The sequence below is a fragment of the Natator depressus genome, chromosome 9 (assembly GCF_965152275.1).
Source record: "Natator depressus isolate rNatDep1 chromosome 9, rNatDep2.hap1, whole genome shotgun sequence".
Taxonomy (NCBI): domain Eukaryota; kingdom Metazoa; phylum Chordata; order Testudines; family Cheloniidae; genus Natator; species Natator depressus.
Genome location: NC_134242.1, coordinates 60,687,186 through 60,702,113, shown reverse-complemented (window position 1 = coordinate 60,702,113; position 14,928 = coordinate 60,687,186). Strand labels below are relative to the sequence as shown.

Genomic DNA, 14,928 nt, shown 5'->3' with positions numbered 1-14,928 from the left:
TCTGGAATATGGCAAAAGGAAGGTCAGGCTGGAGAGCTCACAAGTGTTTCATGTGCAGCTGTGCCTCACACAAGGAACAGACAGCAAACAATCTGCCGAACTGGCACAGTTTGGGAGCGCTGGATGCGACTCCCACGTCCTGTGTGAAGCAGAGCTCTCGTTGGAGACATGCTCCAAGGCATTTCAAGCCTCCTGCACGGCAGTCTGTGTGGAGAATTTTAAGCCTTGCAGAGCCAGCATTAGTTGAAAAACAACAACTTGGTGTTGGTCTCAGATGAAAAGAGGCTGGTGCCCTAGAAGCGTTGAGGCCTCGGGGCCCTGCACAAAGCCCCCAAAGAAAGCTTTCTACACATCTACTTGCCCTATAACCATGTGCACCCACTCTCATGCAGTGAGCTGAGAAACAACCAAGCAACCACAGTTTAAACATTACCCAATAAAACAAGGAAAAGGCAGAAAACAAATAACGGTCTGATGGAGCTCAGCTCCTGCGGCCTACAACCAATGGAACGCAGCTGAGATAGTTTCTGGCTGGTGCCCCCTTTTATGGCCGTACACGATCAGTTCAGTGCACGCACTCATCACTGCTAGGAGCTGCTGCTTTGGAGATGGCTCTGAGTCTGGTGCATCAGATTGTGTACATCCCAGTGATGCAGGTCTGCAGATGCAATACATTCAAAGGGGCACTGGGTAATTCCTAATGATAAAGCCTGGGAACGGTAAGGAGAGAAACCTCTTCAGATGGAGTCAAGCAGGTAAAGGGGAACTCTCCAGTGACTCTTGACATCAGGAAAGCTACCTTCCTGACTAAAAGAGATGTGTGGATCACAAAAAACAACAAAGGGGGCAGGGGAGATGACTCCAGACCAGTGGTTCTCCACCTATTTACCACTGTGGGCCACATATGCAGCTCTCTGTGTGTTACGTGGGTCACATCCACACAATATATATACTCCCTGTATGGCCCTAAGGATGTCACATGGGCCGCAGCTGTATGCTGATTGGGCCATAGGTTGAGAACCACTGCTCCAGAGGATCAGAGTGTCATAGGATGAATGCTCTGTGCTGTTGGAGCTCTACGTGTTATTGGAAAGATGTTGATGAAACACAAGGGCCCCATATAATGGCTCCAGTACCTGAAATGTTGAAGTGTTACTGTTTAAATGTTCAAATTTAATTGGTGTTGGTCCTGCTTTGAGCAGGGGATTGGACCAGATGACCTCCTGAGGTCTCTTCCAACCCTAATATTCTATTATTCTAAATGGCCCTTATTTATCTTTTGGGGAGTCTGCTGGAACAGACCCAGTGGGACAATAATGCACAGGACTGCAGGAGGAATTTTTCTGCCTATAGCTCACTTCATCCTGATACTCTGCAGAGTTTTCTGGGGAACAAGACTCCAGGAGGCACTTTCAGATATTTAAACCAGCATGAGGATGTCAAACCCCACAGCAGTGAGAGAAGTAACCACAGGGAACAAGAGGAAACGCCTCTTCAGATAGCAATAACAAACAGATCATGTCACATATAACTACACAGAAACAGCTATTTCTCTGTCCCAATTTCCAAAACCATCATTCGAAGCAAAGGCATGCCTACCAGAGAGATAGAGTGCCTTGTCCACCATGAATTCCTCAGCAAAGCGGATGTGGCAGAAGTTCTTTTTACTCTTCCGAATAGCTATGATCTCTCCACACTGCTCAAAAACCTCCACAATGATCTGCTCGGTCCCGTTTTCTGGTAGTCCTCCTACAAATACCGTCTTGCACCCTGGGGGCCTCTCTCTCGTTGCAGGAGGAGGAAGATCTGCACATGGCAAGAGGTAAAATACTGGAGGTTAGAAGGTCCCTCTCCAAGTGCTCCACATATCCACTTATCAGTCCTCAGAGCCAACCATCACTTTCTTTGAACATGTGCTTAGTCCCAGTATATCTTACTTTACTGAGTACTGGCATCTATGGTATTCACCGGGGCCTACCAAAGAGAACTTGTTCACTAGGTGGTATATCCTGGACTTTTAGAGCCATGAATGGATTCCCCAGTGTTAATAAGCACTCCCCTAGTCAATGTGAGGCATGTCACTCCTGGAGAGCGCTGCACTTCGAGGGTACTGATAACACAAAACCAACTGCAATGAACACCGCCAAAGGCTGTGCCCCAGCCCTGGGCAGTAGGGCAGGTGCACAGTAGTCCCTACTGCAATGTTAGTAAAGAAATCAGATATTCATTACATGCTTTTTATTTTGCTTTTCTTTAATTTATCATTTCAAAATCTTGACACTAGAACAACAAACCAGAAAAGATGTCATATTAAAACTATCCCCTCCATGTGAATACAAAGAATCCTGCTCAAGCGAGAAGACAACAAGAACATCTTGAAATGGATACAAAACCAGAAATCATGGAGATATCAAATCCATTTTCCACAACAGAATCAATATCCATTGCACTCTCTGGTCACAGGAGAAATCCAGCCAAACTACAAAAAACAAACTGGCAGGCAACAGAAGACACCAGCATCTCACCCTGCTCCTTCTGACCTGGGCAGCTGGGGATTCCCCTGGTCTGGGAGGTACTTTGTGGGACAGAGCTAGCTGTGCTGGCTCAATACTCGCACACATAGTAGGGGAACATCCTCAGGAACAGGCACATCAAGAGCACGGTTGTGCTCCAGAGATCCCCAGCCAGGCTGGCTTCATCTCCCACCAATATCTCAGTGCCTTCTTCCATGCAGCACATTATATGGGGAACATCCTACTCCATTAATTTCATATAGCCACTACCCTGTCCTCAATACCTGAGAGTGCCATGACATCCTTAGTAAACTGCCCAATGGAGCATACACAGGACTTTACGGCTTGCTGTGGTCTTATGAAATGTACATGCCTTTCTGATCCTTCCCTTCCATAAGCATCACTCCTGCAGCCAATGTTTCTTTTCAGTGCCCCACTTTTATTTCATAGGAACTGCCAGATAGGATCAGCCCCAAGGTCCATCTAGTCCAGTATCCAGTCTCCGACAGTGGCAGCATCAGCTGCTTCAGAGGAAGGTGCAAGAACCTCACAGTAGGCTGATGTGGGATAATCTGCCCCGCGGATTGTTTTAAATGTGAGATTTTATCTCCCTTCCAATTCTTTTTTTAGCATTAACTATGATAGCTCTGGCTAGTTTTGTTATCCATAAAAATGTCCAATTCCTCTTTGAATCTTGCTAAATTCTTGGACTCACCAACAACCTGTCACAATGAGTTCCACAGTCTAATTATGTATTATGCGGAAAAAATATTTCTTCTTAACAGTATTTAATTTGCCACTTTTTAATGTAATTGAAGTTTCCCTTGTTCTTATGCTATGAGGCAGGGAGAGCACAAGTTCCTTCTACAGACCATTTTATACTTTTTTCATGTCCCTCATTTCAAACAGATTTCAGGGGAAGAAAACAATCTGTTAGCTGCTCAGAATCACCTTTTTCACATTCAGAAAACCCAAAAACAGCTGCTGGCAGGGGATTTGTCCTGAAGCTCTGGCATTTCTGTTTACTTGGACTTTTGTAAGATTGTAAAGCCAGAAAAGACCCCTGTGATAATGTAATCTAATCTCCTGCACAGCACAGGCCACTGAATGAATTCCCATTTGAACTAAAATCTATCTTTTAAAAAAAACAAGGAGTCCTGATGAACTATGCCTTGAGGGAGCCAGCTGAGTAGGAGCAGGAGCACCTTTCAGACACCACACTGATGACTGGAAAAATATGGGACTTTGGGGGATATATAACCCCAAACAGCGAGGGCCTGACTGCACCTCCGGAGAGCTAGTACCATAAATTAATTTGATTTCCATGCCTAACCCAGGATTATGAAAAGCTGCTAGCTGACGCTCAGAGGCTGACAGTGACAGCTGCTCTCAGCATGTAAGCTTCTGCTTCTGGTGGTGTTTCTAGGCCAGGTGAGTCTAGAATAAGAAGGCAAATGTTCCTCAGCCAAAGGTAACGATACTAACTCAGGTGACTGAGGAGTGATGCCTCCTCCTCTGGGGCACACATAGGCCATTTACAGGGATTGTGGGCAGAGGTGCTTGATAGGGTGGGTTCTGAAGGAGGCATGGAAGAGGTCCCCTGAAGCAGTGAAGAAGACAGTTGACCTTGCAGTCGTTGTAAAAGGGAGCTCAAGGGCAGAAATGGGGAAAGGTTCCCTCCCATGAGAGAGCAGAGCTGTACGCCGGGTGCGGACACTCATGAGCCCACTCTCTAGCCAGGAGGAGGCCTGACTGGCTGTTTCTGTGGCTGTAAACCATGTAATTCTTCTCCTGATGCTTCCCCGGTGCCTATCAGACATGCAGCTCCCCATATGTCCAGATCTTCAGCTCCACAGCGGAAAGGCGGACTCTCTTTCCCATCCTGACTATGATTCAGATGCCAAATGCCTTGCACTGGGAACAGGGTGATGCAGATATTCAGCCCTCTGGCTAATATCTATGTAGCTGAACCCCCGTGTCTGTGGAGGCTGAATGTGTGACAGGCTGTATTGTCTATTTTTCTCACACAGAAACATCTACATAAGTGCACACTCGCCAGGCCCCAGCTCTAAGCAGTTAGCCAAACCAGCCAGGACCTCAGAGGCAACTGGGACACAGCCCTTGCAAAGGAAGAGAAGGGGAGAGGACATTGGAGGAAGGGATCTGAGCCCATACCTCATCCTGACAGCCCTCTACTGGAGACACAATCCATGCTCCTCATGAACCTGATCAAGACGGAGAGCCAGGGGAATGGAGACTAAGACCTCCCAGCACAGGGGGCACTAGCTCTGCCCACAGCATTCACATGCACCTCCAACTGGAAGAACAGCATCCCCCTAGAGCACGCTAGGCACTATCCATACAGGGCCCAGCACTCCTCCCAAGAGCCAGCACTGTCTACATGTGCTGAGGAGAGGCTGGTGTCCTGAAGAAAATCAAAGCACGCCAGGAAACTTGCACATCTCCCCTGCTGTCTACTCTGTAACTCACAGCTAATGTCCCTGCCTGATTGATTCTGTCCTGAGCCCTGCCCTCCATGCACTGAGGAGCAGCACCTCACACCTGCTTTCAGGAACCGTCATGGGGTGTATGTATCCCACGCTGGCCCCGTGACCAAAGGGTTAATACAGGCACTGCCTGCCACTGCTGATTGGAAGCCTGACAGCAGGAGGGAGGATAAAAGGGCTGGGAAGCAGAGGGGCAGGGCGGCTACCAGAGGAGTGAGCAGGCTGTACGAAGGTGAAGGCGCTCCTGCCAACAAGCTAGTAAAGAGCTGCCCATAGACAATAGCCCAGGAGGGGATGAACTGCCCGACAGGCTGGAGAGCCTGCAGAGACCCAGGAGAAGGTAGGAAGAAGCTCAGGGCACTATCACAGTTGATGAACCCTGATCCTGCTTATCCAGTTCGAGGGCCCTGAGCTGGTACCCAGAGGAGTGGGTGAACCTGGGCTCCCCTCCAGCCCCCTGATGGACTTGGGAGTGGAGAAAGGGTTTTCAGACTCCTGGTCATCTGCTTCTCTGTGTATTAGTCTTCCTGTCTTGGGGTTTCTGTTGGTTCCTGTCTGTGATTCTTATTGATTTGTACAGACTGTTATATGCATTTATCTTACATGTGCTACAGCAAGCTTGGCTCCATTCATGCTCCCAGCCCACCCCTGCAGAGCTCGCTACAGAACTGAAACATGGATCATCAACCAGCACTCTCTCTTCAGCCTCCCACCAGCAAGTGTCTAAGATAAAAGTGGCCTTTCTGTACCATTACTCCAGAATCTTCCCATCTTTGTGGCCCAATTATGTGTGCAGAAAACCACACCATAAAGTTTAGACCCAGAACATTCAAAGGGCAGGGGTACACGCTGACTGCTACAAATTACAAGGCTTATTACTGAAAAAGATCTAATTCCTTCGGATTGTAAAGAGCTTGTGAAATGATAAACAGCCAGTGACAAGGTGTTCGGACCAATCGGTGCTATTGCCTTATAACTTGCTTTATTATCAGTGGACCCTTTAAAATGTACATCCTCAGCGAGCTGTGCTGGTGGGTGGTACAGGGAACAGGCTCCCACATGCTTCTAAATGAATCACACTTTCTTGTGGTTTCTGGCTTCTTATTTAGAAAGAGGAATGAGAGACATTCTTTCTTATGTTCCATCTTACAGAGGTGATGGGCCAGAACATTAGCAGAGTCTTACTTGGGTTGGGTGGGAAAAGGGTGCAGCTTTTGCAGTGAATAATCTCCTTCACTGCTGGCATATCTGGAGGAATAGGTGGAGGAACTATCCCCAAGCCGGGCATCATGGGGTTGATAGGTGGAATTCCTGTCATCATTCCAAGTGCAGGATCAAAGTCTGAAATGGGGGAGAAGAAGGAAGAGTGTTACTATTTATAATTTCTACTGCAATTGTGCCTAGGCACCACAATCAGGGCCTCATTCTGTTAGGCAGCACACAAACAAATGACGCGAAGGCAGGCCCTGGGGCAGAGCACTCGCGGTGTGAGGGTTGAGACTATACATGACAGGTGAGTAAACAGACAAACATAGGGAAGAAGGGAAGGACAAGAGAGAAGAATATGTGAACAGATGTGGTACAGCACACAAGCAATTTGGGGTATTAGTTTAACTAAAGAGGAGGAGACTCACAAGTAGAGCTATGGGAAATGTTATCAAAGCCGTTTTCTATCAGAAAATTGGAAATGTTTTGCTTTCTCATGCACACCTAGGAAAATGTTTCTATCCTACACACCCCAAACACACATTCTGCAGGTGCAATATGAACCACTACCTTCCCCCAGAAGCAAGAACAGAAGCTGTGTAGGGAAGCTATTACAATTTCCAGATCAGAAACATGTGATTGTTACAGCCCAGTGCTTCATTGTTTGCTAACAGGAATACAGCACAAAGGCAATTGACATGGATACTTAATGCGATGGATCCATATACTGCACCAAAGATAAATTCACTAATGATTCTCCTCCACCCCCAATCTGTGCAGTGATAACAGAGGGCCCTCTTGGCGGCACCGCATTAGACTGCACTCATGTCTTAGCCTGCCTCAAATCTTTTCCATCCCAGATGAAAATGAGCTAGAGCCTACGTGCCCATTTAGGCAGTCTCTGCTGGAGAGAGGCAGGGCTACAGGTGCATTGACACAGCTGTGTGGAGGGAGCCCAGGATGGAACAGCAGGAGAGCTGCGGGCCAGGACAGAGATTCATTGACAGAATGGTGTGGACATTTTACATGAAGAATATCATTTTAAAATAAAGATTGCAAAGAAAACTGAAAATGTGACCAAAGTGTAACCAGTGCACTGTGCTCTTCCTGAGTCTGCTGCCAGCCTGGAACTGCAGCTCCGAGAGGGAGAACTGCACCATTCAACTCAACAGGACTTTAAATCGGAAACCTCAACATGATAACTTAAATATCTTTGTTGTTAATTACTGCACTGCTGATGATTTTGGAAGCAAAATCTCCAGCCACACTTCTTGTCTCTCAACTTCAAACTGTGCCCATGTCTCCCCAGGTATCAAAGCCCCAACTCTCTCCCATGATAAGTATTGCATTCTCAATACAAAACTCCTTGGTGTGTGAGGACAACGTAAAACAAACCGGATGCAATGTCAAAATAAACAACATGGGGGCCCGAGTGCATTATTCATGTTCACATTTAATTCATTACAACCTCACTTTTTTTTTAACAGTAACCACTAGAAGACTGCAAAGTCCTGGAATTAGGCTGTAGAATTTGGGTCCAGCTTGTTGTGGGGTCCATGAGGTCTTGGATGTAGATGGATAAAACGAATTTAGCAAGTTAGAGGATACTTGTGTGTTCAGTTTGTTCCCTTCATTTCAACCTGCCTAAATTTTAGCTAATTCTGCTCTTCTGAATGATGCACTGCATGTGTTCTCCTCTGGCCACATGGTGGTAGCATTTCATGTGCTGCTCCAAGGTTAGAGAACCAGTTTTCTTTGCAGAAGATTGTCTAGCACCCCACAAAAGCCAGTCCCTCCACTGGGACGGTGGCCTGGATGCTGGCCACCTGTAGCTGTTCCTGGCACAGCTGATAGCTGGCTCTGGTAGATGAGTTTTACTTTCTTCTGCTTTATCCTGCCATGTTTCTCCCAGGGCTGCATTTCTGCAGCATCTCGATACATGCGTAATTTGGCTTTGCTTAAATTCAACTATCCCAGCCTCTTGTTGGTAGGGGCAGAGGTGACCTGATGCTTTTAAAGATTTCAACTCCCAGATCCAGCTCACAAACCCTTAAGAGGAACCAGACACCCTACTTCTCCCCCACACTGCATGGCATCCAACCGTAATGAGTAACACATTAGCTGGATGTTTCTGATAAAATTACTGGTAATGAAATAGTTAACATCAACATTTAGGAAAAGGAAGTTATTTACCCTCTGTTACTGGAGTTCTTTCAGGTACGTGGTCCCTGTCGCATTCCGCTGTTGGTACAAATGCACTCCATGCGCCTGAGATCAGAGAATACTTGCAAGTAGTGTCCATAGGTTCATGCCTGCATACTCGCACTCCTCATACTCTGCACCAAGGGCATTAGGGATGGGGTGGTGCAGAGCAACCACCTCTCCAGTTCTTTCTGTACCGCGAATAGACACAATCTGAAGCAGAGAGGAAGTTGAGTGGGTAGTGGAATACAGAGAGGGACCCTGAAGAACTCCAGTTACAAAGGGTAAATAACTTCCCTTTCTTCTTCCAGTGTTGGTCCCTCTGTGTATTGTACTCTGGATGACTGACAGGCAGTATCCAGAGAGGAGGAAGGTGCAAGGATGTAAGTGGTATGGCCGCTTGTAGAACCACTGTTCCAAAAGATGCGTCAGTGGAACAGGCTTGGACCAAGGCGTAATGTCTCAAGAATGAGTGGATGGAGCTCCACATAGCAGCCCTGCAAATGTCAGTCAAGCAGGGGTATCTCTTGAAGTGATGCTACTGAAGCTGCTTGTGGTCTCATAGAGTGAGCCCATATGTCATGAGGAGCAGAAGGACATGCCACCTCATAAAGTAAGATACAACCAGAGATCCACTTACAGATTCCCTGGGAAGAAACAGCTTGTCCTCTGACTCGTTCAACTGTGACAACAGCCAGCCTAGGTGACTTTCTGATCTGTTTTGTCCTCTGCAACTAAAATGCCAACATTTGTCTTACATCGAGGGAATGATGTAACCACATTCTGCACCTGCAGGATTGCAACTCAGGTCTGCAAGGTCTGTAGGGCTCCCACTATCTGTGTCAGAGATATTGGCCTTTGTAGGATCCATGTCTGCTGTATCAGCTCTAGTTCCCTTATTATTGTTGGGTTTTTTGGACTGCTCAAACTTTCAGAGTCAGGGATGTGGATAGTCACGCCTTGTGGTTGGAGCAGGAGTCAGGGTTAGCAATTAGAGCAGGAGACTGTAGCCAGGAATAGGAGCCCAGGGTCAGAGATGGAGTCAAAGGCCAAGTGGCGGAGCTGAGGGTCAGAAACAAGTTACCCTGAGTGAGGCAAGACAGGGGCAAGGCTAGGAACAAACCAGCACAAGAGCTATCATAGCCACTGGCAAATGCTTTGAGCAGCCACTGAACTTCAGAGCTGGTCTTCTGCTTCTTCCAATCAATCAGGTGGTGTGGCCAATCAGGCAGCCTACTACAGGCCAGCTGTGCTCATTAGGTTGCCCAGAGGCTGGCTCTGCAGCAGGCCCTGCTTCCTCACACTCTGTGTTAATGTGGCTTGCTATGCTCTGCACAATGCCTGTGAGGAGAAGATGGAGCTTTTTGCCAGGAGCAGACTCAGGCCACTGCTGGATATCTGAACCGGAACACACAGTGAGAGAGGCACTGGTTCGGACTGGTGCTGAATCCAGATGTGCAATGGAAATCACAGATGCTTTGTGCATTCTTATAATGGGTATGCACAGTTCCACACATGAGGGGGAATGAAATGGTATTTGAGGTTGTTGTGTGAGAGAGATTTTGGAAAACATACTGGTATTGTGCATCATGAGTAAGGCTAAGATTTTGTCACGGATATTATTAGTAAAAGTCACGGACAGGTCACAGGCAAAACAGAAAAATTCATGGAAACTGTGACCTGTCCCTAACTTTTACTAAAAATATCCCTGACAAAATGGGGATCTGCAGATCCCCACACTACTTCAAGCAGAGCAGCTGCAGGGACTAGGAGCTGCCTGTAGCAGCGAGATGGGCAAACTATGGCCCGCGGGCCACATCCAGCCTGCAGAACATCCTGCCCGGCCCCTGAGCTCCCAGCTGGGGAGGCTAGCCCCCAGCCCCTCCCTTGCTGTCCCCCCTCCCCCGCAGCTTCAGCTCTCCGCGCCACCAGCGCTTTGGCCTGCCGCTCCTGCTGGTCAGCGCAGCAATGGGGTTGGCTCCAGCGGGGCTGCGAGCTCCTGCTGCTCTGAGCGGCATGGATAAGGGGCAGGGGGCCCGGGGGGCAGTCAGGGGACAGGGAGCAGGGGGCGGTTGGATAGGGGGTGGAGTTCTGGGGGGGGCAGTTGGGGCGGGGGTATGGATAGGGGTCAGGGCAGTCAGGGGAAAGGGAGTGGGGGGGCAGATTAGGGAGTGGAGTCCCAGGGGGTGGTTACGGGCAGGGGTCCTGGGAGGGGGTGGTCAGGGGACAGGGAGCAGGGGGGGTTGGATGGGTTGGGAGTTCTGAGGGGGGCAGTCATGGGGCGGGAAGTGGGAGGGGGCGGAGAGGAGGAGGGGGACAGGCTGTTTGGGGAGGCACAGCCTTCCCTACCCGGCCCTCCATACAGTTTCGCAACCCTGATGTGGCCCTCAGGCCAAAAAGTTTGCCTACCCCTGCTGTAGCAGCTGGATACCCCTGCTGTAGCAGCTGGGTACCTGCGGGGTATGCCTGCCGCCTGCAGCTCCCAGCATTCCCCGCTGCCCATGGGGGCCAGGAGCTTGGTGTTCCCCGCCACCCATGTGGGCCAGGAGCTTGGGTTCCTCCGCAGCAGCTCAGAGCTGCCCGCCACCCCTGGCCGCCGCAACAGCCAGGAGCTCAGGGGTTCCCTGCTATCTCCCACGGCCCAGAGCTCGGGGGTTCCCCCATTGCCAGGAGGGAACAGGGGATCCCCAGCTGCTGTCCGCCAGGAGCAGGGGTGGTCCCCCACTGCCCCCGGCAGTAGGGAGCTGGGGGGGTTCCCTGCTGCCCCCACAGCTTCTTGCCCCAGCGGGTGACAGGGGACCCTACAGCTCCCAGCCACGGCAGACTGAAGTCACGGATTCTGGGACTTCCATTACCTCCGTGACTAAATCACAGCCTTAATCATGAGTTCTGGAAACACTTTCATGAAGTGTACGAAGGCGTGTTCTGCATTTTATTCAGCCTAGCAATGTGCTGCCATTCACAGTTTATGAATTACTGAGATGACAATTTGTAAGTTTTTATTGTGTGTGTGATGACATTCATTAGAGTTGTGCCACTTTTTTCATTATGTATAATGAAACTTGATATTGTAGCCTTGTGTGCAAATCAAACGTTGTATTTTACGCAGGTATTTCCATGCTGTACCAACCAGTAATGCAGACCAGCTGCCGTCATGGCGTGGAGTGCAACGGTATAACCGAACTTGGTCCAAATCCAGTCAAAGTCTTGTCAAAGTCCATGCTCTCCTTGGTTTTTCTCATATGTTTTGCATGTGTAGGCCACACCTGGACAGCAGTGGATGCATGTACAAAGTACATTTGTCCATTCCATGTGCTAGTATTTATCTGTCAGAGCAGAACTCAGGCTCTGACCCACCCCCTAGCAGGCTTCCTGCCTGAGTCAGACTAATTTCTGTCATGGACGGAAGAGGGGCTTAGCCTTGAACCGGAGTTCATGTGTGCTGTAAGAAAAGGAGTATAAGTGGCACCTTAGAGACTAGCCAATTTATTTGAGCATGAGCTTTCGTGAGCTACAGCTCACTAAGACGCCTCCATTAACCCCTGCCCTACTCTATCATTTAACCCGATACTATTTTCTCTACTCTGCCTTGTGTCTAATTGATTCCAAGATTGTTCATTGTCCAATTCACTCGTCAGTGAACCATTACTGGCCCAGTTCCAGAGCGTCAGTATGAAGCGAGCAAAGTGAACAGCTTTGTTGTAGCATGAAAGATGGTTGCTGCAGCCTTGGGCTCGCCACACACAACTCAGCCGATGCCTCTCACTCCTGACCTGCTCATGCCTGCTATTCTCTTCTGAGCCTTTATATTGGGCCCTGTGTGGTAAGTCTTCCAGAGCATGGGGAGGGGAGTTGAAATGTTATTAAACACCCATCAAACTAAACTTAGCCCTGGTCTACACTAGGACTTTAGGTCGAATTTAGCAGCGTTAAATCGATGTAAACCTGCACCCGTCCACACGATGAAGCCCTTTATTTCGACTTAAAGGGCTCTTAAAATCGATTTCCTTACTCCACCCCTGACAAGTGGATTAGTGCTTAAATCGGCCTTGCCGGGTCGAATTTGGGGTACTGTGGACGCAATTCGACGGTATTGGCCTCCGGGAGCTATCCCAGAGTGCTCCATTGTGACTGCTCTGGATAGCGCTCTCAACTCAGATGCACGATTGTTTGCCGTTGCTCTGACGCAGGGAGGGGCGACTGACGACACGGCTTACAGGGTTGGCTTACAGGGAGTTAAAATCAACAAACGGGGTGGCTTTACATCAAGGAGTATTTCAGGCAGGACTTCACGGAGGGTTCCAATAAGAAATGGTGCACCTAAGTTATTGTTCTTATTGGAACAAGGAGGTTAGTCTGGCCTCTGATTGATACATGGCTAGATTTACCTCGCTGCACCTTCTCTGTGAGTGACTGCAGTGTGACCTAGAGGAATGAGTCCCCTAGACGGGTAGGGGGCGGGGGGGTTTGCAAATGAGTACAAAACAAATCTGGTCTATTTCTTGTTTTGATACACTCCATCTATCTTTTACATCTTTGGCTGGCAACAGACGGTGCAGAAGGACTGCATGCCATCACATCTCATGGCTGCTCGGCAGAAAATGGTACAATAGGACTGCTAGCCATCCTCATCTCTTGCCTGCCCAGCAGAAGATGATGCAATAGGACTGCTAGCAATCCGTATCACCTGCCTGCTCACCATAAGATGGTTCAATAGGACTGACTCCAGGACTAAAGAGAATGACCTGATCAAGTCACTCCAAATTTAGTCCCTGCGCCCTGTCTGCCCAGGAGGTCCTGATCGACCTCACACAGGCGACCAGGAGCACCTCAGACATGACGATGACGGCTACCAGTCCTATTGCACCGTCTGCTGCCACAAGGCAATGGGTTGCTGCTGCTGTGTAGCAATGCCGTACCGCGTCTGCCAGCACCCAGGAGACATACGGTGACAGTGAGCTGAGCGGGCTCCATGCTTGCCGTGGTATGGCGTCTGCACAGGTATCTCAGGAAAAAAGGCGCGAAACTATTGTCTGCCCTTGCTTTCACGGACGGAGGGAGGGAACGGAGGCCTGACGATATGTAACCAGAACCACCCGCGACAATGTTTTAGCCCCATCAGGCATTGGGATCTCAACCCAGAATTCCAATGGGCAGCGGAGACTGCGGGAACTGTGGGATAGCTACCCACAGTGCAACACTCCGGAAGTCGACGCTAGCCTCGGTACTGTGGAAGCACTCCGCCGAGTTAATGCACTTAATGCACTTAGAGCATTTTCTGTGGGGACACACTCACTCAAATATATAAAACCGATTTCTAAAAAACCGACTTCTATAAATTCGACCTAATTTCGTAGTGTAGACATATCCTTTCATTCATATTTTAAATCAGCACAGTTTAGACCAGGAGTCAGCAACCTCCACTTCCCGCAGCTCCCATTGGCCGGGAACAGCGAACCGCAGCTACTGGGAGCTGCGGGGGGGGGCGGGGGGGGGCATGCCTGTGGACAATCAATGTAAACAACATGTCTCATGGCCCGCCAGCAGATTATCCTGATGGGCTGCGTGCCAAAGGTTGCCGACCCCTGGTTTAGACTCTGGCCTCTAGATAAGTCACCTTGCACAGTCTGTGCATTTTAGGCATTCATCACCTTTGTGGGTTTTTGAGGTAGAAATAAATATCAGTTTAGGTAAACTCCTCTAAATATGTCCTCAGTGTTGACAGCAGTTAGCAAATTAATCACAGATACAGTATCAATTAAATTACATACCAGGCAGGAGCGGCTGCCCTGACATTCCCATCGGTGCCATCCCTAGATTGTTCATCGCGGTGGCCCATGCAGTGAGGTCCGACATAGGCAAGCCCATTGGGGTGGAGTCTGCATTCAGATTTCTAACACCATCTGCTAAAAGGAGAGGTTGATTAATTTTAGTGTTTGGGAACTTAGTGCTGCGTCTGTTCCTCTACAGAGCAAGCATTACCCAACAAGGTTCTGTAGTATCTAAACCAGTGGCTCTCAACCTTTCCAGACTACTGTACCCATTTCAGGAGTCTGATTTGTCTTGCATATCCCCAAGTTTCACCTCACTTAAAAACTACTTGGTTACAAAATCAGACACAAAAATACAAACGTGTCAGAGCACACAGTTACTGAAAAATTGCTAACTTTCTCATTTTTACCAATACAATTATTAAAATAAATCAATTAGAATATAAATATTTGTACTTACATTTCAGTGAATAGTATATAAAGTGGTATAAACAAGTCATTGTTTGTATAAAATTTTAGTTTGCACTGACTTTGCTAGTGCTTTTTACGTGTATGTTGTAAAACTAGGCATCTAGATGAGTTGATGTACCCCCTGGAAGACCTCTGCGTACCCGCAGGGCTACGTGTACCCCTGGTTGAGAACCACTGATCTGCACCAACAGTGACGTTGATCCCAGCCCCAACACTTTGCCACTTGGGAAAAGAGCTGCTGCCATCATACGCTGTAGA

At 48.6% G+C, this 14,928-nt stretch overlaps 1 protein-coding gene across 4 annotated transcripts in view; it reads right to left on the bottom strand.

Annotated features, from left to right (window-relative positions):
• ENOX2 (ecto-NOX disulfide-thiol exchanger 2) overlaps window positions 1-14,928 on the bottom strand; it is a 136,667-nt gene that overhangs the window by 59,108 nt on the left and 62,631 nt on the right. For 3 of the 4 annotated variants that reach the window (XM_074964353.1, XM_074964355.1, XM_074964351.1), the window contains exons 3-5: window positions 14,200-14,334; window positions 6,206-6,361; window positions 1,600-1,806 (exon numbers count right to left, since the gene is read on the bottom strand). In XM_074964353.1, coding sequence (XP_074820454.1) covers window positions 1,600-1,806; window positions 6,206-6,361; window positions 14,200-14,296 — 460 coding nt within the window. In that variant the 5' untranslated portion in view covers window positions 14,297-14,334. The remainder of the gene's footprint in view (window positions 1-1,599; window positions 1,807-6,205; window positions 6,362-14,199; window positions 14,335-14,928) is intronic. The other variant, XM_074964352.1, reaches the window with a different exon arrangement.